Source organism: Vipera ursinii (assembly GCF_947247035.1).
Source record: "Vipera ursinii genome assembly, chromosome: 1".
Classification (NCBI taxonomy): domain Eukaryota; kingdom Metazoa; phylum Chordata; class Lepidosauria; order Squamata; family Viperidae; genus Vipera; species Vipera ursinii.
In genome coordinates, this window is record NC_139512.1 from 320,615,009 (window position 1) to 320,642,606 (window position 27,598).

The window sequence follows — 27,598 nt, forward strand, 5'->3', positions numbered from 1 at the left end:
TGGTAGCAGGCGGGAAGCGCCGCTATTCCCTCGGTTGTTCGGGCTCTTGTTGGTATAATGTAGGCGAAAGAGGCGTCGGGTTCGGGTCAGAGGCGTCTTCCCTTAGGCGAGTGGAAGTGGCACCGCCCGTGCGTTGGCACCGCCGGCATGAGAAAGCGGAACGAGACCGTCACCTTGGAGCATGAGCGCTTTGCCGCCTCCGCTCCGGCTCCAGCCGCCGCCGCGTCTTCCTCTTCCCCTTCGCTGAATAAGGACTTCAGCTTGAGACCCAGCCCGCGTTTGTCAGGCAGCGCCCGGCCCGCCGGTGACTCTGCTATGAAGCGGGCACTTGGCAGGTGAGACCCGGTCAGGAGAACGGCCATCCCTCCGGCTCCTGGCAGCCGGAGCAACCCCTTTCTCTGCCGACCTCGCACCGCGGTCCTCGCCAGCGTTGACCTCGGTCTCGTCTCCTTGGCAACGGGCAGACAATCCGTGCCGCCTTGCCACCGCTGGCCGCCTCTTCCCTTCCTTCTTCCTTGGGCTTTGCTGTTTGCAGTGGCTGGGCCGCCGAGTCCGCCGGTTTGCAATTTGCGGAAGAAATGCCCTTGGCGGTCTCCCTTTGTCTGTCCGCCTTTCGGTGCGCGTCGTGGAGGTTCGCAGTAGGCTGGATTGGGGGGGCGGGGGAGGGCGATTCCAGCCCGAGGATCAGCAGGAAGGGACCGAAAGCGCCGCGGCCCTCCGTGGAGTTTGTGCTGTTGCTCCAGACTGCAGGGGTCTTCAAACTTGGCCCTTTTATGACTTGTGGACTTCAACTCCCAGAATTCCTCAGCCAGCAAAGCTGGCTGAGGAATTCTGGGAGTTGAAGTCCACAAGTCATAAAAGGGCCAAGTTTGAAGACCCCTGCTCCAGAGCGTACCTGCTCCTAGTGCTGCATTCGGTTTACAGATTGCGACTGCAGCAGGTCAAGGAGGTGATTCTGTACTGTGTATCGGGTTTTGGCCAGGAACCTAGCCCAAGAACCTAGCCTTGGTGGAGCAGTGGGCTAATGCCTCCTTAAGTAACACCGGCTGCCTGCAATTAGTGCAGGTTCGCATCCCACCAGGCTCAAGGTTGACTCAGCCTTCCATCCTTCCGAGGTCGGTCAAATGAGGACCCAGATTGTTGGGGGCAATTAAGCTGACTTTGTAATAATGCCGCTTTGGGGTGTGTGTGAAAGCCCTAATAAGCAGGCATATACATAGAATGAAGGCTACTGCTAAGCTTGTAAGCCGCCCTGAGTCTTCGGAGAAGGGCGGGATATAAATGGAATTAAAATAAATAAAAAATAAATAAGGTGGCTGGGATGGAGCATATGGAAAGCTTCAGCCTAAGGAAAAGAAAGATCTGACAGTCTCAATGGATAACTCGGTCGAGTTTGTCTTTCGTTTATAGCCTGGGATTGAAAGAAACGTGTATTTACTTCCGTATCAGTTTACTTAAATTTTGAGGTGAATAAAACTCCTGAAGCTTTCAAGATTGGCTTAGGCATCAGACTGTTATCAAAAAATTAAAAATATCGGAAGGCGTATAAAAACACACAAACGATCTGTTCTTAACACTTTTATGTGTCTGTCAAATCTTCTGTCTTTCACTAAATTTCTTAAACCTCAATCTTTATTAAATTTATAACTCACCTTTCCTTCATGAGCTATAGTGGCATACGTAGCAGACCTTTCTCCTATTTTTCTGCAAATTGTATCAGTAGAAAGCTGGATGAAAGCAAAGACATAGCCCCTGTTTTAAAAACACTTAGATTAGAATGTTTATTTTTTCACGTTCTACAAACATAAAAAAACATATTCTTTAGAATCTCTGCTCCTTTTTCCCTTTGGGTGGTACAGCTGGGTATCTGTTCCTCCCATTCTTGGATATAGTCCCAAAGGTCTGGATACAGAATTGGTACTTAATAGTTTATTTTATTATATTTTTACTGTAACAAAAAGAAATTAACTGGAATAGTTAGGTAACAGCTGCCCAGAGTTACTTGATAGTGAAATGGGCAGCATATAAATTTAATAAAACATTTAACTCATTTAATTGTAATTTGGTTTAAACCATTTTTTCTTGCCACATTTTGTTTGTGTCCTACCACTCATTTTTTTGGTCTGTGGACCTAAGCAGCCCTTTAATGGGCAAAAAGAGACAACGTACATAGCCAGCTTTAAAACTGTTGCTACTAGATGTTATTATTAGTAATCTTTGTTATAGAAAATTTGTTTTTTTAAAATCTTGTGTTCTGCATCTTCAGATCCTTACTTTTTAATATTGACCCAATCGTAGGATATCATAGGTTCATGTTTTAGCAAATTAACATAGATAAAGAATTCATAACTATATGCAACAAGAAAATCAAGGTTACATGGAAATAAGCCCTACTCAACTCACTGAAACTTATTTATATTTAATAATTATATTTATTTTGTTTCTAATTTTATATAGGTTTTCTCTGTGGTTGTTGAAGTCTTCATCTTTATTTCAAATTCTGTTTTAAAGGTTGCATAAAATAAATGACTTTGGGTTGCTAAGATGAGCCAAAGAAAATAAACCTAACATTAATCTCTGTGGCTATATTCTTTCCATCCCAAAGGTATAATAGTTGTAACCATCACTGGGAGTAATTATTCAGTGTTTATACAAAGAATTTTAAATAATTAGAGCAAGTGTTTTCGCTAATAATTATAGCTTAGTAATAGGCACATCTTTTCTATGTACAAGTTCAATCCCTTGGTAAACTCCTGTTTTTTTTAAAAAAACACAAAATCCCTTATGTCACCGTTTTAGAAAATAACTGAATCTCTAGAGAACCTCTTTTAGTCTCAGTAAATAGTATATAGGCTGATAATCAAATGCAGATTCAAAGCAGAGCAGAATTCCTTTGTGTTGTTTTGGGAGTATTACTTCAGGTTCTCTTTGCTGTTGAAAGCATCCTTTGCTGGGCAATTGGACTTTAGGATTATATACCCTACTACAACAAGGAAGCAGTCTTTTTTTTTAAATAGAGGCCAGTTTATCATTTTCTCTCAAACTTTTATTCAAGGATCTCTTGACACTACCCTTTAAAGTCAAAAATCTTTTTGAGAAGAATGGAACTCAGTTCCTGATGGATGAAGACATGTACCTTCACTAAATATTTTCCTGGCAGTAGCACAGAAGTTTACATATGCTTATACATTTCCTGTTACATTTAAGGGACGTAGTAGATCCCTTTATCTTTATTATTTGTTGCAGAATTAGAGGCTGTATCTTTCCTCTCTTATTTTTGTAGATTCTTTGGGAAAACTATCCTTTCAAATATCTAATGGTTAAGATTATTTCTTGGCACTGAGAACTTTTCCAATTATGTTGTCCTGTTTTAAGTTTATAACTGTGTATAACTTACTGAGAGGCTGCTACGTTTGGAGCCATATGTAAGCTTGGTAAAAAAGCTAATACAAACATCCTTAAAGGAATGATGAACACTGACATGAAAATACATTAATGGTCTTACAGATGAATGAAGTAAAGGCTATACTGTATGTAAAGTTAGTGAAAATAGCTTCACATTTTGTTGTTATTGTGGCAGTACTCCCAGTTTTGGCAGGGATCTGTTGGTAAGTCACAAAGAAAGTAGTGATTTGATGAGGGGCTTAAGATCTGTAATTATGATATGGAAAAGAATCTTGTCTCTGTTTCTTTTTAATGCGACTGAAAAGATATAGCTGACAGGAGTATAATGTTATAAAAGATCTTTATTCCATCTCTTCTTTCAGTTTTCCAAGATTCTGTATTTTTTAAAATTGACCAATGTTAAATAGTTGCTACTTTACTCTGCCTATGCTTCTTAATTCTACTAGTTCCTTAAGCTTAAGAATAAGCATAGATTTGGAGACCATTTTTATGTTGCCAAAGCCTCTAGGGCTAGGCAAAGAAGTGTTAAAGTTATCTCCTCTTCTTCTCTATAGATACTTGTAGCTTTTCTGGAGTGATTTATACAGCTAAATTAGGTGACCTTTCAGGTCCCAGATTTTCTGGATTGAACAGATAGTTGTGGTTCATTGTTGATTTATTTGGCACAAAGCAAGGCCTCTGTGAACTTATTTGCCTTGTAGGTTTGATGTGAAATCTAAATTAGGACTGATAATGAACCTAAATATATTAACTAAGGGCTCTCAAGATGGGAGTTGCAACTAATTTAGAAGGGTTATTATTTTAAAATCAGTGTCCAGGTCCATGCATTGTAGGAACACAAAACTCATTCCTGCTTTCCCAGATAAGCTATAGCATAATTGTTCTATAGGCCAAACAGTAAGCCATGCTTGTATAATTCAAGCAGTAAGTGTGTTTTGAAAGATGGCATCTAAATCTAGATGTCTTTTAAAATAATCTGCCATTCATACCAGCAATTGTCATGGTATTCAAAGTTTGAAAATCTCTGCAATGATTAGATACTTGGAGAAGATGGGTGCAAATGAGGCTAGAATGTAGTGACTAATCAAAATAAGTAGGAACGCATAGCTTGACTATTTGCAAAAATAAACTTTGATTTATATGAATGAAAAGATAGGGCTAGAGGGAAGATAAGAATTTTTTTTGAAGGTGGAGCAGAGAATTCTAAATAGAAAAGGCATGGATAGTCAGGCGTGGCAGGAATGAGCAAGGCTGAAGGTCAAATATGTTGATGAAATAAATAGCAAAGCATTTGACTTCAACCTAAAAACAATACATTACAAAAAATGTAAATCTTATGACATATATTATTTATCTATCTATCTATTTATCTATCTATCATTTATCTGTCTACACGTATATTTTTTCTTCCAAAATATTTGTAGCATTCTATAATACTAAAGTTAATACTTTCAGTAAGGCTGCAGTCTTATGCAAATACAATAATTATATATAAGAAGGACTTACTTTTAAGCAAATATACAGTGATAGTATTAATTGCATAGTAATGCCTTAAAGCTTGATTTTATGGATTATTTACCTTGTAGTTCTGAAAAGGCCTGCTATGCAAGAGATGTTATGAGCTAGATTGTATACCCTCAGAAGGATGACCCATGAGAGACACAGGATAGGTGAGAGTTTAGACTAAATACAGTCCATTTTAGAAGGAAATGGTAAGCCATTCCAGTATAGATAGATCTTGATTTACATCATTATTTGTATTAATTACATTATTATTTGTGTAATAATGATTTGAAGTTATAATGGCCTCAGAAAAAGTGACTTACAACCTGCCCTTGCAGTTATAACTGTTGTACCACCATGTTCACATAATCACATTACAAGCACGAGGCAACCAGCTCACATTTATGACAGTTGCAGCATTTTGTTGTCATGTGATTGTGATCTGCGATCTTCCCAGCTGGCTTCCAACTAGCAAAGTCAATTGGGGAAGTTGGATTCATGTAGCAACCACTTAACCATGTCATTATTTAGTACAAATTAGATCTGATCAAGTGATGACTCCCTTTAGGACTGTACATCTTACGATGGAAATTGCATTGCATTTATTGCATTTATTGCATTTATATACCGCCCTTTCCCTGAGGACTCAGGGCGGTTAACAGGGAGTTAAAAATCAAACATACAAAAGTTAAAAACCAAGTTAAAAAATATTAAATCAACCCTGTACTATTAAAAACCCCAATTAAAATAATTTTCTCCTCAGCCTGGGCCCGAGAGCTCAAAGAGCCAGGTCTTCAGGCCCCGGCGGAATGATCGGAGGTCGGGGCAGTCCTCAGCTCCACCGGCAGCTGGTTCCAGAGGGCAGGCACTCCCACTGAGAAGGCCCTATCCCTGGGTGTCACCCGCCGGCAATCTCTTACCGGCGGAACCCTGAGCAGACCCTCCCTGTGGGAGCGCACTGGGCGAAGGGCGTTTGATGCCGGCAGCAGGTGTTCCCTCAAATACCCCAGACCCAGGCCATGTAGGGCTTTATAGGTAATAACCAGCACCTTGAATTTCACCCGGAGGGCAACCGGAAGCCAATGCAGCTCGCGGAGTAGAGGTGTTACATGGGAGTATCGGGAAACCCCCATTACAACTCGCGCGGCCGCATTCTGCACCAGTTGAAGCCTCCGAGTGGTCTTCAAGGGCAGCCCCATGTAGAGAGCGTTACAGTAGTCCAAACGGGAGGTCACAAGCGTATGAGTAACTGTGCGTAGGGCGTCTCGGTCCAGATAGGGACGCAACTTGCGCACCAGGCGAACCTGTGCAAAAGCCCCCCTGGTCACGGCTCCTATGTGATCTTCAAAATTGAGCCATGAATCCAGGAGGACGCCCAAGTTGCGAGCCCTATCAACGGGGGGTAACACCTCACCCCCCATCGTTAGAGGTGGAATAACTTGGTTAACCCGAGATGCCGATATGCATAGCCACTCAGTCTTGGCGGGATTGAGACGAAGCCTGTTTCTCCCCATCCAGACCTGAACCGCCTCCAGGCACCGGGACATCACGGAGAGGGCATCACTGGGTTGGTTCGGGGTGGAAAGAAAAAGTTGGGTATCATCAGCGTACTGGTGATACCCCACCCCGAAACCACGAATGATCTCACCCAGCGGCTTCATATAGATGTTGAACAGGAGAGGTGAGAGAACCGACCCCTGAGGAACTCCACAAATGAGAGGCCTCGGGGCGGATCTCTGCCCTCCTGTTCCAGTCCCTGCTGCAGTTGTAAATCAAGGATTACTTTGACTTTCTTCCTTCCAAGAAAACCAAGTATACATTCATAACCAGAATAATAGAAACATGACACTGGAATATGAATCTCCCAAATCGAAGGTATCCAACAAGAATAAAAACAAGGCAAGAACAAGAAGCACTAATGCTGTGGATTTACTTGGATTAAAACCATGTCCAGCTGCAACTGATGTATCGTTCTTGAAATTGGTGAACTGAAGTGAGCTGAAATAGATCACTTTGCATCAGAGGAGCATCAGATTTTTTGTTGCAGAAAAGAAAATCATAAAACAAATGGAGTAGCATTATTAACTAAATGCTGCCAAGTCAATTCTTGAAAACAACACCAAAATGATAGAATGATCTCCATTCAAAAGCAAGTGTTCTTCTTTGTCAGTGTTCCTCCACTCTGAAATAGCGTTCCCCTTGTGTTCTAAATGGCGATAATCTTGTTGTCCTTCTGAAAGACCATAAAGATTTGGATATTCTAATATGCTTTATGATCTATGACCTATTACTTGTTTATATGTACTCTGTGAGCTTATGCACCGGAGACAAATCCTTTGTGTGTCCAGTCACATTGGCCAATAAAGAATTCTATTGTATTCTTTTCCATTTCCATTTCCATTCCATTCCCTGGGCTGAAGGGTTTTATGATTCCATTATTATGCCATGTTTTAATTATTCTATTCCCTGGGCAGTTGTTTACTATTTGGTTCTTTTTTCAGTACATTGTGTTTTTAACTTGTTCTATGCTTTTCCTTGACTTGTTTGATGACTGGCATTACAAAGCTGGTAAATTAATAAAACCAACGTTCCAACTATAGGTGCAGAGGTATCAGAACTTTAACAGTCTTATTAGAAAATGCAGTGGATTGTTAACATGACAAAAAGTAAAGATGTACTAATCATAGGCGACCAAAATATTTTTTTTTTATTAAAGAGTTTTACAAAAACAAAATTTTACAATATATCCCCAAATCCCTCCCACCCCAAACCCGCCCACTTCCCCCCCCCCACTTCCCAGAGCTAAATACAGGATTATAGTTACAATAATCATATTCTAAATAAAAATTATGCATAATATACAATTAACCAAATTCATAATGTGCTTTAAGTCCCCTTTAACATAACTACAAACAAAGTACCAATAACAATATCCCACTAAAATCTACTCATAAGCTAAATGGAACTTTTTAGTCCCATATTTGTTCTAAATATAATTTATCCATCTCCTCCAAACTGAAATATATCTTTTCTGTGAATGATCTTTCAAATAAGCAGAAATCTTAGACATTTCTGCAAGATTCGAAACTTTAAACACCCATTCTTCTATAGTGGGCAAACTATCCTATAGGCGACCAAAATATTAATTAACATTAGAAGTAAAATAACATCTGTAACCAAAGGACATTTGGTTTCAATAAACAAAATGAAGCAGAAAACATACAAGTAGTTCTCATTGAATGCCAGTTGCTAAACAGAAAATCAGGTAACTATGATAAGCTTACAATGCCATTCCCATTCTGCAACCAAATTACCATGGTCATTAAGCAAAGCACCATGTGATTGTAACTTGCAGTTTTACTTTCAAATTCTCCATTAAATCTGCTTGTTGCAAGCTGGTTGGGAGGCACACAAAAAGTAGGCACGTGATTGTGGATACGCAGTGGTCTTAAATGCTTGGATAGATCACACAAAGATATTTTTTTCATACCATTGTCATCTTGAACAGTTGCTAAATGAGGTAGTCAGTAAGCAAACATGACCTGTATTTAATCCCACAATGAAAATTCATTTATATCAAATACCTCCTTCCAACAATAAGACAACACTGCAGCTGGACATCAAGGACTGGATTCAGAAGAGGCAGAGGTATCCATGATCACATCAGAACAATTGACGAAGCAAGGGAGTTGCCATGATTTCCCTTTAATTATTTACCTTATATGCAAAATTAATATTGGGCGTGTGAAATAGAAGAAATAATGATTGGAATTGCTATTTCTGTAGAAAACATCAATATCCAGTGATAGACTTGTGATACATTAACTGAAAAAGGCTTAACAAAGTTCCTGTTGAAATTGAAAGAAGAGAATGCAAAAACTGATCAGCTGCTTAGTATTTAAAAAAAAACCCCAAAAACAAATCCAGGATCATACTAATAATAGGCAATGCCAAACCAGTGCAAATCTGCAGAGAAGTTACAGTAAATCCAGTAAATAAATAATTTTTTTAAAAAAATGTAAATAAATAATAGGTTATTTATGATTTTCATCCTAAGTGTCAGGTCAACTGCTGATCATAATATGCTTTATTAAGCTTATAAATGAACCCCAATGCAGTATTGAGACATGCCAAGTAATAATTTAGAATCATATTTGATTCCACAGGCTTAATAGCCCTGCTATGGTATCTCATTGGCAATCTCATTGGGACCATATTTGTATAGCAGAACTTTGCAGTGTGAACTTCTCTCCTGAATAATTAGGGCAATTAACCCTGGAGAAGGACAACTCAATAGTAAAAGAGAGAATCAGGGACATTGATCATCAAAATGATATCACTAGTGCCCCTGAATTCTATTGCCAATGTTAGATAGTCGCAAGCACTCTCCTGCAGTGTATCTATATAATCTGTTCCTAAGCAAACATAGATGGGTCTTTTCCAGAACCTGTGTTAATGCCCTGCGGTCAGCTCTACTGATGGGAAGATTTCATGGGATTCCTTATTTGCAGAAATTTTGCCCTTGTGGATCCAGGGACACAGAAATTCTCACTCACGTCCTCATACAGTGGCTTTTCTATGATGCCCTATAACATGCTCTGATTACCCCAGTCATTTCCAAATATAAGGGTCACATAGATTAATTTTGTATTTATTATTTTTTAAAGGAATGCTTACTCCATATTCACATATCAGATAGCCTAATAACTTTGACAAGTTGTACAACTGTATACAACTTTTTATTAGATATATTGTTTTATTGCCTAATATTTTTTCTCTTTCCCTTTTTATTGCAAAGGCTGGTCAAAGACCACAATAAAAATATTTGATTTGCTTCTAAGGAAGGATAATGATTTTATAAAGCAAAAATACTGAATAATTTTAAATTCTGCTTACTCAATCTTTTTTTAAAATGACAGCTATACAGTAATAACAAAAGTACAGTTTGGACATCTTCCAGAGTATGTGTTTAGAAATAAGAGTTACATTTACAGTACAAGAATATCCATGATCTGTTTGAAAAGGAGAAATTGTTCTGATTATTTAGGGGGAAACTTTGAAATAAAAACTGTTTTTAGTTGAATCTCACTCTACTAGTTAGGCAGGGACTAAGATAAAAATAAGTTTTAATTTAGCAAAGGCAGTTCCTAATGAAACTTTATCCCAAAGTGAGTTTGCAGTAACTCAAAACAAAGCAGAATTGTCTACAAATGCTGATTAGTAACACAAGGTCTTATCTATGAAACACATGAACAATAACGTTGCTGTGATAATCATATGGTTGTATAATCATATGGTTGTGAATATATCTTCATGTTTTCTTCTTGATTTCTTTATGTATTTATTTTGGCTGCTGTAAAAAGAACAGTTTCAAATTTTGATAATTTATCAGTGAAATTGACTTTTCTGCTCTAATTCAGACAAATCTGAAAAATGTTGAAGAATGTAATTTTACCAAATTACGAAAATTGTCCAACATGTGCTACCTCACCAGAAAAGGAATTGTTTTTTTTTCTCAGAGAAAATCAGTTTAATTCCAATATCCATGTTTATTTATTATGAAACTAAATAGGATATGTGACTGAAGTTTCTTTTGTAAGCAAAACAGTGTAGGGGTGGTAGTTGATAGCTATAGATATGAAATCTACAATAGTTATATTTGGAATAGATGCTTCCCTACAGTAGTAATAGTGTATAAATTTCACATTGCTTCCAGTTATTAGCAAGGTATGTTAATTAGAGTTTTATTATGTGCTTTTAATAAGCAAATAATAAATCATTCTTTAGACTGTCATGCATATACTTGTTTACTTTGTAAGAATGTAGTTCTCCTTTTAGCAGGCAGCAGTCTCTCTTGATAAACCCCCTGCAATGGGGCCAGGAGATAAGCAAGCTATGAAGTGGAATGCTTTCTCTGCTCAAAATGCAGAAACAGGAATACCATCCTCCACCCTCGGTACTTCATTACTATTGCCCAGAATCCTGCTACCAAACTGAGGCAAAAAAGCTGCCATGTTCTCCACAGAACTCTTTTCCCAGGGAAAGCTCTTTGCCAGGGCACAACAAAGCTTAAGAACCTCTGTCATACAGGATTACTGTGGGACAAGGATATTACAGTAGCAAGATTTGAACTTTACTATTGTAGATTCTAGTTTAGGATGTTTATCAAAGCATTAACGGACTAATAAAGTATTCCTTTCTTAAAAGTTCTAGAAGAGTTCTGAGAATTAATGGCATTCTACTGAGGGTCAATTCAACACTGATAACACCTTTCCACAATTATAATTTGTAGCCAAAAAAAGGAAAGTAATTACTTCCAAATGAGAAAAACAGTTTTGGATCTTATTTTTCTTACTTATTGCAGCAGGAAGTTAATTATAAAGTAGTTGCAATATTGTATTGCAAACTGCATGTCAAAGGAGCAGGGGTAATGATGTTGGTGGAATCTTCCTGAATGGCAGTTTGGGTATTTAGATATTAGCTTCTTGTTTATTATCATATTTCTAACATTTTATATGACATCTTCCCTCTTTAGTTATATGAATTTTATCATATTAATTTTCAGCATTATTAACCATAGTAATGGTAAGAGAAAACATACAGTATCAGATACTTTATTTGGATAAGAGATCCTTCTATTTTTGTTACATTATTCCAGTCTTTTTTAAAAAAACTTTGAGAAAATTAATTCTAGGTATTTTTAAGCATTAGATTGAGGGAATCGTTGTAAATGTTGTGTTGATATTAATATTGTCCTTCTCCTCTGTCTCTTCCTTTGGGACTCCTTATTAGTCAAAGTGCAATTTTGTATATTTCCTAAATGCAGAGGACAGGACTTCTTCATGTTACTTTACAAAGCAGAATGTCAAATGTTGATTTGTATATACCGTATTTTTCGGACCATAAGACGCACCTGACCATAAGACGCACCCAGTTTTCAGAGCAGGAAAACAAGAAAAAAAAATATTCTGAACCAGATAGTACCGGTATACTAGGAGGAAAGGAGGGGAGAGAGAGAGAGAGAGAGAGAAGGAAGGAAGGAGGGAGGGAGGAAGGAAGAAAGAGGAAAGAAAGAAAGAAAGAAAGAAAGAAAAAGAAAGAAAAAAAAGAGAAAAAGGAGAGAGAGAGAAAGAAGGAAGGAAGGAAGGAAGAAAGAAAGGAGGGAGGATGGAGGGAGCAAGGAAGAGAGAGAGAAAAGGAAGGAATGAAGGGAGAAGGAAGGAAGGAAGAGAGAAGGAAGGAAGAGAAGGAAGGAAGAAAGAAAGGAGGGAGGGAGGGAGGAAAAAAGATAGATAGAAAGAAAGAAAGGTAGGTACCGGTAGTTTCTTTTCCCTGAATAAGTTTTCTAAGATGCCGAAGTAATTTCAAACAATTAGCAGTATTATCTTGCAAATGGGAAATCACTTCCAATAAACTTTGCAGAGAAACCTGCAGGGACAACTCCTCACGGCTTTGCCTATGAGGTTTAGTTTAGCAAAAACTTTCTTTAGCAGCGAGATGAAAGAAAGAAAATGTGCGCGCGCAGGGAGGGGGAGGCAGTCAGAAGGCATGGCAAGCACGTCCGTATTTCCTCCCCTGCCGACCAATCACAGGAGCGGGGCGGAGAATTCCATGTCTTCATTCAATCACGTCTCTCCAATGGAGCTGATGGACTGCGCTTACCTTCAGACCATAAGACGCACCTCGTTTTTCCACCCACTTTTGGGAGGGGAAAAGTGCGTCTTACGGTCCAAAAAATACGGTAAATGATAATGTAGCAGTTTGTAAATCTTTGCAAAAATACATCCATGTTATTGTAAAAAAATTCTATATAAATGAATTTATGAGTTGGACTTGATGCGGAGGAGACTACCTTTATTGAAAACAGGAAGCTATTACTGTGATTATTTAATAATTGAGACTATATCCGCAAATAAATGGCCTACATTTTGGTAGTGATTATCATCCACCATGGTTCTCTTAAGCCTATAGCAAAATGTGTTCACAAGAATTCACAAGAATTTTGTAAGTAAAATAAACTTACATTTCCTCTCCTACCCTTTTTTACAGGAGACATGGAATGTGGGTTCGATTGCGGAAGGTAGTGGTCTGGTTGTTGGGAATATATATAGCGATTCCATTTCTAGTTAAAATTTGTCCAGCTATTCAGGCAAAGCTTGTCTTCCTAAATTTTGGTAAGAATAATGCTTCATTTAATATTTATCTTGACTCTATGCTAATATTTTAATTCAAGATTAATAGGTGCTCATACCTTATCAGCCTACCCTTTCTTTAAAGACTGATTTCTATTTAATTACTTAAAAGTCAATGTCAGTACCTTGCAAGAATCTTGGAAACTGCTGCCATCAAGTTCCTTGGCTATAATAATTATATTTTTTTGTTGGTAGAAAATCTAGTATGTTTATATTTGATTTGAAGTCGCATTTGACTTTTTTCAATTGTTCCTGCATATATTAAATCTTGTGTCACAGATTTAAAGCATATGAGATCACAATTTGTCAGCATCTGATTATATTTCATTATTTCTTTGTGAAGTGCTGATGGAGGAGAGGCTTGATACTGCTGCTTGCAATTTTGTTACTGTTGGCATCTGCAGAGAATGTTCTAATACCAGACAGTGAAAAAGCAATTGTTTCCTTTCAGCACTCCTCAAAAATACCATCTTTGCTATGCTTGGTGTGGCTATTCTAATTATCATGTCTGCATATTATGTAGAATTTGCTGCTGACTTTGCAAATGTTTTATAAAGATGGGATAGAAAACCAGCATTACTCAATAAGCTGAAACTGTGCCTTACAAATTTAATTCTACGATTTCCTAAATTAGTTTTAAAGATACAATCTATAATTGACTGTTGGAACTAGGACAAACAGTAGAGTGTATTGACAGTTAACAATTATGATTTAATAAGTATGTTTGGGAATATGGCAATAGAAGTTGGAAAACAAATTACACACCAAAGAAGGTTAATTCTAATCTTTTCCCAGATGAATAGTGAGAAAAAACAGCAAAGAGTGTTATCATACCTTAAAGATACAAACATTTAATATAGCCTAATATCTTCATTGGAGACTTTGTACATTATCCTGAGAATATAACGTGCAAACTCATGTTTGGGAGTATATTTGGAAATAATGAGCAATGATGTCAGAGGGAAATGACATATAAAAAATACCATTCATTTCTTTCTGGCCTCTCTCTTTACTGTTCATGCTCTTCCTCCCAAATGGCTGTGTATATATTTACATGCCTCTGATGAAATGCATTGCAATTCATGCAGACCTAAGCTATTATATATTTGTTAGTCTTTAAGGTGCCAGAAGAGTTTTTAAATTTTTCTGTATCTCTGACTAATGGAAATAATTTTTAAAGAATCCTCCCCTCCTTGTTGACATTTAAACATGTCTAGTAATTTATAGCAAATTAAATTATGCTTTAGGATGTATATGACCCAGAAGTATTATTGTACAAGCTTATGGTTGCTAGTTTTAATTACAGAAATGATTACTTCAATAAGGTAAACAAAATGTAAAAGGAATGCTATCCTTCTATTCCAGTAAGAGTGCCCTATTTCATTGATTTGAAAAGACCCCAGGATCAAGGCTTAAACCATACCAGTAACTTCTATCTGCAGCCAGAGGAAGATGTAACTATTGGAGTTTGGTAAGGAATACTTTATTCTTCTCATTATACATTGATGTCCTTTTATAATTAGAACAAAAGCTTTGTTTTTTTGTGAATTTAGGGGGGGAGAAATCAAATAATGCAATGTACATTGCAGTTGTGTGCAGTATTATGCTGAAAGTTGTGCTTTGGACTCGAGTCAAGAAGAATGCAGTTTTAATATAAATGGTGTGGGATTGGTTTAGCATGTGACTTTAGTCTCTGAGAACAAAACGTGGGAACAAGGAAGAAAAAGGTAAACAACCTCGAGGATGACATGAATCACTGCTTAGTTTCAGATATATTTTCAGATGTAGTTTTCAGGTTTCATCATTGCCTTTCTTTTTGTATAGAAGGTATCCCAGATCTTTGATTGATTATGTGCCATCAACTTGCTTTCAGTTTTTATTGACCACAAAGATAGATTTTCTCCATCATGATATGTCTCTAATATGGTCTTTTAGATCTTCCAAATGATGCACTCATTACCCTTGTAACTGAGTCTATTCGCCTTGCTGTTGATTGTTCTCTTTTTTCTTTTTCCTTCTATCTTTCCCAGAATCAGGGCCTCCTCCAGAGAGCTAGCACTTTGCATAATGTTCCAAAATAGGATCATGTGTGCCTCAAGTGAGAAAACCTTCTGGGTTGATTTATTTGAGAACCCATTTGTTTATTTTCTTGGCTGTTACTGATATTTACAGGAGTCTTCTCTAACACCAAAGTTCAAAAGTGTCAATATTCTTCCTATTCTGCCTCTTCAAAGTCCAACTTCTATAGCATATCAGAGCATAATAAGACTTGCACAATTGTGATTTTTTGTGGATACAGACACATCATTTGAATATCTTTTCCAAGGTTTGCATGCGATAGTGCTAGTTTGTAGCATGGTCTGGGAGGGGTTACTCCAACATCTCAACCCCTTTCTTGGACAGACCATTATCTCCTGCGGTTGGGCCTCCGTCACGTCACCCCCCGCTGTCAGGAGGCGGAACAGACCAGATGGTTCCACCCCAGGCGCCTGATGGACCCAGATAAGTTCCAGATGGCGCTTGGAATGATTCCTACCTCCCTCTCCCACAGCCCGGTCGAGTCCTTAGTTAATGCCTGGCAACAGGCTGCCTCAGAGGCTCTCGACCGCGTTGTGCCTTTGCGGCCTCTGACCCGGCGCAGGTCCCGACTCGCTCCTTGGTTCTCCAAGGACCTGCGGGAGATGAAACGCCGGAGAAGGGGCCTAGAGAGCATTTGGAGAACCAGGCGGTCCGAGTCTGACCGAACACAGTTAAGATCCTTTCTAGATCTTATCTTGTGGCAATGGAGGTGGCGAAGTGCGCTTACTTCACCACCCTCATTGCGTCCGCAGATAACCGCCCGGCCTCCCTGTTTAGGGTGGTCCGCTCCCTTTTAAATCAAGGGACGGGAGAGGACCCCTTACGAGGACGAGCTGAGGAATTTAGTAAATATCTGGTGGACAAAATTGCTCAGATTCAGGCTGTTCTGGACTCTGACTGGGCAGTATCTGACGAGAGGAAAACGATGAGTTTGGCCGAGAACATTTGGGAAGAGTTTGATCCTGTGACTCCGGATGAAGTGGACAGGATCATGGGGAAATTAAGTGCCACCACGTGTTTATTGGACCCGTGTCCCTCCTGGCTGGTCTATGCCTCTCGGGAGGTTACACGAAGCTGGATCCTAGCAGTTATCAATGCCTCACTAAGTGAAGGGTACTTCCCTGCCGCCTTGAAAGAGGCGGTGGTAAGGCCCCTCCTTAAGAAACCTACATTGGACCCAGCTATTTTAAATAACTTCCGTCCTGTCTCCAACCTTCGCTTTCTTGCGAAGGTCGTTGAGAGCGTGGTGGCACAGCAGCTCCCTTTGGTTCTGGAGGAAACTGAATATCTGGATCCGTACCAATCGGGTTTCAGGCCCGGGTACAGCACGAAGACGGCATTGGTCGCGCTGGTGAATGATCTCTGGTGGGCCCGAGATAGGGGTTATTCCTCTGTCCTGGTCCTATTAGATCTCTCAGCGGCTTTTGATACCATCAACCACGGTATCTTGCTGCGTCGTCTTGAGGGGTTGGGAGTGGGAGGCATCGTTCTGTGGTGGTTCTCCTCCTACCTCTCAGGCCGTTCGCAGACGGTGTTGGCAGGGGGGCAGAGGTGAACCCCTAGGCCCCTTAGTTGTGGGGTGCCTCAGGGGTCGGTACTCTCGCCTCTCCTGTTCAACATCTATATGAAGCCACTGGGAGAGATCATCCATGGCTTCGGGGTAAGGTATCATCAATATGCGGATGATACCCAGCTTTTCATCTCCACCCCGAACCAACACAGTGATGCCCTCGCTGTGATGTCCCGTTGCCTGGAAGCAGTACAGATTTGGATGGGAAAGAACAGGCTCCGGCTCAACCCGGCCAAGACTGAGTGGCTTTACGTACCGGCATCTTGTTTAGTCCAAGAGATTCCATCTTTGGTTATAGGAGGAGAGATGTTACCTCCCGTTGATAGAGCACGCAATCTGGGCATCCTCCTGGATTCATGACTCAGTTTTGAAGATCATATTGGAGTCATGGCTAGGGGGGCATTTGCCCAGATTCGCCTGGTACGCCAGTTACACCCCTTCCTGGACCGAGATGCCCTACGCACAGTCACCCACGCACTCGTTACCTCCCGTATAGATTACTGCAATGCTCTCTACATGGGGCTGCCCTTAAAGACCACCCAGAGGCTTCAGCTGGTGCAGAATGCGGCTGCACGGGTAGTGATGGGAGCACCCCGATACTCCCATATTACACCCCTCCTGTGTGAGCTGCATTGGTTACCGGTTGCCCTCCGGGTGAGATTTAAGGTGCTGGTACTTACCTTTAAAGCCCTACATGGCTTAGGACCGGGATACTTGCAGGATCATCTGCTGCCAGGAACGAATTCCCATCGCCCAATACGCTCACACAGAGAAGGCCTCCTCAGGGTACCATCGGCTAAACAATGTCGGCTGGCAACCCCAAGGGGGAGGGCCTTCTCTGTGGGAGCGCCAGCCCTGTGGAACCAGCTCCCCCCTGAGCTTCGGATGACCCAAGATCTCCGGTCCTTTCGCCGCGACCTCAAAACACTCCTTTTCCACCTGGCTGACCTGGATTGACAGGGATTTTAATTATGTTTTTAATTTTTAACTCTAACTTTTAATTTATTTTAATTTTAATTTTAATTTATTGTACAGAGGCCTTTGATTTTAATTTTTTATCTTAACTTCTGTATTTATTATATGTTACTGTTGTTAGCCGCCCTGAGTCCTTCGGAAGATAGGGCGGCATATAAGTCCCAATAATAAATAAATAAATAAATGTTTCTTTACTAATTGTTACTTTACTATTGATGGCTAATTCTAAAAGGTAGAAGCCAGCACCCCTTTGATATCTTTGTTAGCAATTCTAATCCCAATTTTTAGTCTCGGGTAATCATATGGACTAACAAATATTTTTGCATCATGATGCAGAATTGTCAAGTTCTGTCAGATGAAACTGATTATTAGGTAGCAGAATGAAAACTGGATAGCGAGTCTTGAACTTTTCCACTGATAACAAGAATCGTCTCAATAAATTGCACTTGCAACCAAACATTGTGGCTTACGGTGCTCTTAATTAGGATGAAATTCTACCTTTGGAAGGATACTCAATTCTGTCCTCCCAACTGGCCTAGTTTTTCTTCGTTCCCTTTCATCTGTTTGAATTCATATTTTTATTTTTCTTGTCTCCACGTCCTTATTTTATTTTTTTCTTGTAAAGCAGTTTTATTCTTCTGTAGTTATTTCATTTTTTCAATGCTATCACAGTTAAATAAATATGTCAATTTTGCTTTTCCTATAGTATTTTTTTTTAATTGTTATGTTTGAGAGATTCAATCTGGACTTTTTCACTAAATAACTTTGTCATGATTTTATACTGCTCAAAGAAATGAATCAAAGGACAGTAAAAACAATAGTAGAACCACCAGTTTGTTTAAGTATGACTATAAAAATACAAACAATAAAATAAAAGTTAATGATATGATATAAAATATCCAAACCGTTGCCATAATTAAGTATGTTCTTTCTAACGAGAAAGCTATAATGGGGGGGGGGGGCGAAAGCCCTAATAAGCAGGCATATACATAGAATGAAGGCTACTGCTAAGGACATTGATTTGTGCTTTAAATCGTAAGCCGCCCTGAGTCTTCGGAGAAGGGCGGGATATAAATGGGATTAAAAATAAAAAAATAATAATTGTGATGAACAATGAGCTGAGACTCTTGAAATTTAAAGAAAAACTAGGATTGTTATATCTAATTTTTACAACTCTTGAACAATATAGTCTAAAAGAACAATGACAGGCAAGTGCACACTGATGCTCCACTCTACATAAGCAAACAAAATGCTCAGGGGCCCTCATGAGGAAATTTTATCAGGCTTCTTATCTTAGAAAAAAGGTAAGTAAGAAGATGGAATGGCATGATAAAAATATATGAAATTTTTTTTTTAGATAGTCAGAAAAAGTATTTTCCTTTCTTAACAGCTAGATCAGGGTCCTTCTATTTTTTGTAGATAGTGAGAAAAAGTATTTACCTTTCTTAACAGCTAGATCAGTTTCCTTCAATGAAGATTAAGAATTTGAAATTGAGGAAAATTTTTTAAAAAATGCCTTTCCTCCCATAATAAACTGAAGTTGCTAGTTCAAGATTTGAGGAGTTTTAAAAGGAGATTTAAAAATAACATGAATATTCAGGTTTTATTTAATTGATTCTAGTTTTTGTGGTAGTATGTTTCTCTGGATTAGTTGTTGGAGAGCACTTGCTAATCATTTTGCATGGACTACTGGGTTAAGTGGCCTTTGGCACTGTTTTTATGCTCTTAGGCAATTTCTGCAAGTCTAAGTATCATGTAGAACTGAGTAGCAACTCATAATGCCAATTCAGCACTCTATTAGTAGAAGTAAAATGAGTTTCAAAAGTGATTTGCAATTTCCTTTTTAGTTTATATGTATCTAACCACTTTTCAGATTTCTTTAACAACAGTCCAGACTGGAAAAGCACAGCAAAGGAACAAAAATCTCTTTAAGTTTTGAATTAATAAGATTTATTTTTTTAAAAAGGTTGAAATGATAATACAAGAATTGTGGCAAATAATTTGCTTTTAGATGTGGAACCATTTGGAGCCATTAATTTCTGGCTTTCTTCTTCTTGCACTTTTAGCATAACAGGGAGAATACCAAGCTCTTAGGTTTTGTGTACATAATGGTTACTTACCGCATTGTCAGCATGAGAATCCTCTCTTACAGCAGTTATGTCTAAATGGTGGTACCTTGCTCGATAGTAGCAACTGTGAGAGGGATCTTGGAGTCCTAGTGGACAGTCACTTAAATATGAGCCAGCAGTGTGCTGCAGCTGCCAAAAAAGCCAACACAGTGCTAGGCTGCATTAACAGAGGGATAGAATTGAGATCACGTGAAGTGTTAATACAACTTTACAATGCCTTGGTAAGGACACACTTGGAATACTACATCCAGTTTTGGTCACCACGATGTAAAAAAGATGTTGAGACTCTAGAAAGAGTACAGAGAAGAGCAACAAAGATGATCAGGGGACTGGAGGCTAAAACACATAAGGAACAGTTGCTGGAATTGGGTATGTCTAGTCTAATGAAGAGAAGGACGAGGGGGGACATGATAGCAGTATTCCAATATCTCAGGGGCTGCCACAAAGAAGAGGTAGTCAAGCTATTCTCCAAAGCACCTGAAGGCAGGACAAGAAGCAATGAGTAGAAACTAACCAAAGAGAGAAGCAACCTAGAACTAAGGAGAAATTTCCTGACAGTTAGAACAATTAATCAGTGGAACAACCTGCCTCCAGAAGCTATGAATGCTCCAACACTGGAAGCTTTTAAGAAGAGACTGGACAGCCATTTGTCTGAAATGGTACAGGGTTTCCTGCCTGAGCAGGGAGTTGGACTAGATGACCTGCAAGGTCCAACTTTTATTATGATTATGATTATTATTGTTGTCGTTATTGTTATATCATCATCATCATTAAATCTACCCCATTGTCTTTTGAATATTGTAAGATTGTTGTAGAACTGGAATGGGATACCTTTGTCCTAAAATGACTCATGTGGTGCTCATGGTAGGTAGTGTTTACAGATATCCAAAATTGCATTGTTCTCTATTTTACTCCCTGCCCCACCTTCATGTCTCTACCCACTGTGTTTCCCCGAAAGTAAGGCCTACCCTGTCTAACCACTACTTTAAAAGTATCAAAATTGTTGTTTAATATTCCTTTGTTTTCAACTTGTAGAAATAAGAGCCAGTTTGATGAAATACTAAGGAACTTCAGTGTTAAAGAAATAACTTGCAAATTGCTAATTGCATCAGCTTGGTAGGAAGAAGGCTGATAATTAACAGGATCCCAGTAGACATGCAGAGGCAAGGGTTGGAAGACAGGATATATCCCCATGGAAAGCAAGGTTACCATCCATACTGATTTTGAATTTATGAATTGCATATAAAACAAGTTAGACAGTTAGTTCTCAGTACACATATTTTTTTTCTTTATTGATCTTTTTAAGTGTTTGGAATATAAATAGTTTTGCTTGGAATAATATTAAGGCTTGAAAATAGGGGCTGGAAATAAAATATAATAAAGCAGTGTCTCCAAATTCTTTAATTTCAAAGGTTATTTTGAAATTTATATTGAACTGCTGCTCCCTTGCTAAATCTTTGGCATTCATCTTCATGTATCTGTGCTATTGGCTATACACATAACTTATTCTGAACCATAATTTTCATTTTAAAATACATATTCTGTATTTTCTACCCTATTTAATTATATTAATTATGCATAATTAATATAATTAAATAGGGTAGAAAATACAGAATATCAGTCACCTATTTTCCTAAGTATGGCAGGTAAGGAAGCAGAAGTTTGCTGAGAATTGTTCTCATCCTTGTTTGTTAGACTGCACTCTTTTTCCAAAAGAAAACTGAATTAGTTATACTGGTGTAAACTAAATAGGTTTCTAATGTACTGTGTATGCATCCTATTTACTTTCAAATGTTGTTCAGATATCAGCAATATGCATAGATGGCAGCTTTGGTCACAGCTAATTAAGTTATTTAGTATAAAATTAAAAAGACGCGGTGGCTCAGTGGGTTAGGACGCTGAGCTTGTCGATCAGAAGGTCGGAAGTTTGGCAGGTCAAATCCCAAGTGCCGCGTAACAGAGTGAGTGCCTGTTACTCATCCCAGCTTCTGCCAACCTAGCAGTTCAAAAGCACGTAAAAATGCAAGTAGAAAAATCGGGACCACTACGGTGGGAAGGTAACAGCGTCCCGTGCGCCTTTGGTGTCTAGTCATGCCGGCCACATGACCACGGAGACATCCTCGGACAAGCGCTGGCTCTTCGTCTTTGAAATGGAGATGAGCACCGGCCCCTAGAGTTGGAAACGACTAGCACGCATGTGCGGGGGAACCTTTACCTTTACCTTTTATAAAATTAAAATATAGATGGTAGCTCATGGAAAAATGAGCATGTTGCTTTAGTAACTATGGTTGCCCAGTAATGAACACTGACTGGATTTGAGAAGATCTAGAGCTTTAGAAACAACAACAACAACAACAAAGTTGGAAGGGACCTTGGTGGTCAGGCTGTCCAGTCTCTTCTTAAAAACTTGCAGTGTTGGAGCATTCGCAGTTTCTGGAGGTAGGTTGTTCCACTGGTTAATTGTTCTAACTTCTCAACAGGGTTATAAATTATAAATTAATGATGGATGGAAGGAAATCGGCAGGATAGTATAAGAAAGGAACTATATGAGATTTATACTGCACAAAGCTGGCCCTAATTGGCTCTGTTGATTTAATAAATTACTTACACAATTGCCTTAATTAACTGGAATTACTGTGACAATTATTTTGTCACATTGGTCCTGTGCATGTTGGGGAAAAACAAGCACCAAACTTTAGTGTTAGGAGCAAAGGTAAGAAACATTTCAGAATATATGAAAGGTAACAAATACTTTTCATGAGAAGACTGTTGGGAAAGACTCACTCATCTATATATACAGACACAGATATATGTAGAAGAATATAGGTAGTTCTCTACTTGCAACCATCCCTGCTGGCTTCCACATTGATTTTGCTTGTCAGAAGCCAGCTGGGAAGGTCGTAAATGGTAATCACGTGTCGGCCTCCCTGGGTAAACCAGATAGGAAACATGACTAGATGAGCTAACTCTACTTTATTGTAAGGTTACATTAACCTTGCAAGTCTGAAAGTACAAACTTCCCACCTGCCACTTTTAACCACTAGACCCGTTAGGGTGGGTCCTTCCTAAATTTCTTTCTTTCCTAGGCAGCATCTCCTCTCCCCTTTCCTCAAGGTTATCTGTGCATACCATTACATCAGGTGATGGCAGGGACACTGTGACAGTCTAAGTGCAAGAATCAATTTCAAGTCATTTTTTTTCATTGCCACTGTAACTTGAAATAGTTGCTAAATGATTGGTCATAAGTTGAGGACTACCTGTAATCAATGAACAAAAACTGCAGGATGGTGCCAGAGTGTAAGCTAGAGTATTTCCTGTGATATAAAAATATATAATTGCATGAAATCAAACTGGACTTTGAATTTTTGCTACAGAAAGCTAACATGCCTTTTTCTACATGGAAAAGTTATGAGGCTGTTCAATATAAGCATTTTTAAGGATAATGTTTGCTTGTTTGTTTTGTTTTTATATTTATTTCTACCATGAAATAAAAATCCATCTCTGTTCATATGTCCAGGCAGTTGCGCATTTGTGTGAACAGATAACTTACCTGATTTTACTGAGTATGATGTGGAAAATGCCATAAAAACAGTTTTCTCCCAAAGTTATGGAAACATTTTGGAAATTTGCTGTAAATAATGATTATCTTATTTAAAACTTGCGTGGGCTTCTGTTTTATTCTTTAGTTTGATGAGCAATTCTTGCAATATATTGTCAACAGCAGTTTTCATTGCAAATGGATCTACTATCCAGGCCACAATTACCATATACACAAGATCATAGAAACAAATTTCCATATCATTATGCAGCTACTTAAATGACCCATCTATATGAGTGTCAGAAAATTCCTGATGTCCAATATTGTGTGTGTATAATTTCAGTTTTCCAAGAAATCTCTTAATCTTCTCTTTCCATGATAAAAGGTCACAATTTTTCCCCTGCAATTGCTTCTTTAACAAAGAAAGCTTTTCAAAAAATCAGAGAAAAGTAAAACGTTGAATTTAGTAAAAGTGATCTCTTTTTTGATTTACTATTGAAAAATGCCACAACCATTCCCACAGAGGATCAAAATGTAAAATGCAGTTACTTTTCGATAATGATTTCTGTATGCAATAAAAAGTATTTAAATCACTCCCATTGCAAGGCTGTTGAAATAAACAATTTTGACATAATTTAATTTATGCAGTTAACTGCCTTTCATATTAAACTTCTATATTGCTCTGTACTTTGATGAGCAGTTCATGCAATGTAACATCAATGTCAGCAGTATCTATTGCAAAAGGATCACTGTCCAGGCCAGAATATTCAGCCCTTCCAAATATTTTGAAATCAAATGGTGGTGGTTTATTATGCAGTGAAAACAAAATATTTCTGGCACCACATATTTCAAAAATGCGGAAAATTTTCTATGTAACTGTCATGGAAGCTATAATATTGTCAAAAGGGGTATCATTCTTATTGAAATAATTCTTCTTCAAAAATTGTTTTAATAACTGTTTTAAGTTTTCATGTGAAAAGTGTTTCTTCTCTGAACTTGTCAGTGACAAACATCTTACATAAGCCATAAGTATTGTTGTGTTATCTGGTAAATACGCTTCAGCAATTTGCTGATCAAACTTCTTAGCTTTTAACTGGGACACTGGGAATCTGGCTTCAACAAGACAGTATCTGTATTACTCTATCAACAAAAGTGCGTATAGTCAAGGCTATGGTCTTCCCACTTGCAGTGTATGGCAGTGAAAGTTGGACCATAAGAAAGGCCGAGCGCCAAAGAATTGAGGCCTTTGAGCTATGGTGCTGGAGAAGACTCCTGCGAGTCCCTTGGACTGCAAGGCGATCAAACCGGTCAGTCCTAGAGGAGATCAACCCTGACTGCTCTTTAGAAGGCCAGATCCTGAAGCTAAAACTCAAATACTTTGGCCACCTAATGAGAAGGAAGGACTCACTGGAGAAGAGCCTAATGCTGGGAAAGATCGAGGGCAATAGAAGAAGGGGACGACAGAGAATGAGGTGGCTGGATGGAGTCACTGAAGCAGTAGGTGTGAGCTTAAATGGACTCCAGAAGATGGTAGAGGACAGGAAGGCCTGGAGGAACGTTGTCCATGGGGTCGCGATGGGTCAGACACGACTTCGCAGCTAACAACAACAACATCTGTATTACTATATAATTTCTGTGCCGCCTCATTATATGTTTTTTACTTATAGCTCCCTTGAAATATCCTATGGTTCCCAATTGAGAACAACTAAATTAAAACACTAGAAATTCTGGAAGGAATTCAGCACACAATCCATTGCTGATGGTTTGTATACTAATTCTAGACACTGTATATAATTTACTGCATATTTCTTATAGGCTTCTGAAGCAGGGAAGTTATTAAGATAGGACGAAAATATGCAAGGAAACAATAAAATTCTTGTTACCATTTTTTTAGGCACACTGTTCCCACAGTTTTATGGAAAGCTGCTCAAGGGAAGGACCAACTGTGGTATGAGGATATTTTGGGTTCCAATAACCCTGTAATCCTTTATTTGCACGGAAATGCAGGGACTAGGTAAGCAAAACACAGAAATGTAACTAATGCTCATAATTTAAATCTATTCAGGGCTCATTCTTCATTAGGCAGGGCAAGTACCACAATACACACACACACACGTGTGTGTGTGTGTGTGTGTGTGTGTGTGAATATTGAAATCAAATCAAATTCAGATGTGAACTGCAGAGTAGAAAGGCTTTTATTAAAGGACTTTTATTTTGCCGCATCTATGAGGGAAAAACTGGCATTTCACTTGTCTGATTCATTTTAAAATGTGAAGGGGAAAAAGGAAGAAATGCTCTTCTTTCTAACAACAGTTTGGTATAGAATTAGTAATGCTCTTGCTGAAGCCAGCCTATGTCTTGTTTACTGTAGTTAATTTTTCAATACATTTCTCTTACTGTCTTTTCATCAGATATGATTCCATGGCATTGTACCACAGTTTAGATCCCAAGATTAGACAACATGGTTGATGGCAGCAGCCGAGCAGGGCCTCTTTCATTAATGTTTTCAGTAACTAGGAGTTCCGTTGATTAATGTTTCTAATTCTTGGAGGAACAAAAAAGCTATATGCAACCTGATAAGAGAACTGATTTAAACCCGTGAAGGGCACTAACCTGAACTTTAGTTACCTGCAAACTCATAATGTGAGAAACAGTTTTCCTGAATGTGAAGATGAGCATTAACAAGATCATACCAAGAATATTATGGGATGCTATGCAATGTTACTTGCTACATATTAGTTACTGAGCATGCTTGCTGCATCAGAGATGTATCAAATGAAAGAACTCATTCCAAACCCAATATGTTTGAACTGTATATAAAATGATTTTCTGCCTTTGTAAACCGCTCCTCTTGAGTGAGGCAACTTTCCTTACTTGTATGCAGCTTTTAATGTACCTTTCCGGCTTGGGTTCTGTTAGAGCAAGGGACAGCAGGCTGACATTGACAGCTAACATGGTGGATTGTTCCACAAATTTGAATGGAATTTATTGTTAATGTGCAGTTGTTTACAGATTCCAAGTAAGGAAACATTGAATATGATAGATGTAGAAAGTATATTCACTCTTCCAGTCAGTACTTAGTAACATCTTCTTTGGCATAAGTAATAGCTTTTAAGTTTCTTATAGCCAGCTAAAAGACCTTCTATTCTTGGTTTTTTTTAAACTTCCTTGCAGAGGTCTTCTAGCTCAAAAATATTCATTGGTCTCTGTATATGTTTTATATATTTGAGATCCACTTACAGATTTACAGTACAAGTCTGGAGACCTTGAAGGCCATTCCAAATGCAAGAATATAAAGAATCTTAGCTGGCTATATGAGTGAAGCATTGTAATTACAGTTGGACACAATTTAGCTCAATAGCTGCAATTCAAACTTTGATTTCTGAGGAAGTGGCTGACTTCTGAATGACATGAATAGAATTATCATGTAAATTCCAGTTAACAGTGCTTCTGCCATAGCAAGTAACTAAGACTATGGTCTTAAGTAAGGGTTTATTGAAATCATCGGCTCTTGAATTATTTCTAACAGTTTTTTCATTAAAAGCCAGCTCATATTTATGCTGACATTAGAAAATTATGTAACACAATGTTTTATATTGATTTTAACTTTATTTTCCCAACATTTCTTAACAGAGGAGGGGATCATCGTGTGGAACTTTACAAGGTAGGAATTGTGGTGGTGTTACTTATATGTTCTAAATACTGTTATGCATTGCTATTAAAAGCAGCATGAACCTGTAGTGGTCGTCTATAGTTTACATTTAGTTAATTTATATGCCTTATTCTCTGATAAGGTGAAATAAATAAGAGTTAGAAATATAAGAAGAAGGTACACAAAACTGTGCATTACCCATCAGTGTCAGTCATATTGTAAGCCTTTTATGATTTGTTACCTTCCACAACACAGTGAAATATTGCATCTTGAATAGTTGCCACTTTCCATTAAAAATGAAAACCGCATAAAATAAAATCTGTATATTGCCATGTCAAAGTGAAGGAATTTTTTAGTGTATAGTGAATATTATTTTAAAAGTGTTTCTTTAATTTATTTGGAGTTGCTTATCTTCCCTTACAGGTTTTAAGTTTTCTTGGTTACCATGTAGTCACATTTGATTATAGAGGTAAGATTGTTAGACTACATTTTTGTTCTTAGACTGCATTGTTTATCCTTTTGTTTCCAAATATGGCTGGCTGTTTAGTTTTAACC

At 38.4% G+C, this 27,598-nt stretch overlaps 1 protein-coding gene across 1 annotated transcript in view; it reads left to right on the forward strand.

Annotated features, from left to right (window-relative positions):
- The first annotated feature begins 23 nt into the window (after positions 1–23).
- ABHD12 (abhydrolase domain containing 12, lysophospholipase) overlaps positions 24–27,598 on the forward strand; it is a 41,819-nt gene continuing 14,244 nt past the window's right edge. The window contains exons 1-6 of the mRNA XM_083350683.1: positions 24–335; positions 12,958–13,082; positions 14,466–14,571; positions 25,286–25,405; positions 27,025–27,055; positions 27,467–27,512. Of these exons, the coding sequence (XP_083206809.1) occupies positions 148–335; positions 12,958–13,082; positions 14,466–14,571; positions 25,286–25,405; positions 27,025–27,055; positions 27,467–27,512 (616 nt within the window). The 5' untranslated portion in view covers positions 24–147. The remainder of the gene's footprint in view (positions 336–12,957; positions 13,083–14,465; positions 14,572–25,285; positions 25,406–27,024; positions 27,056–27,466; positions 27,513–27,598) is intronic.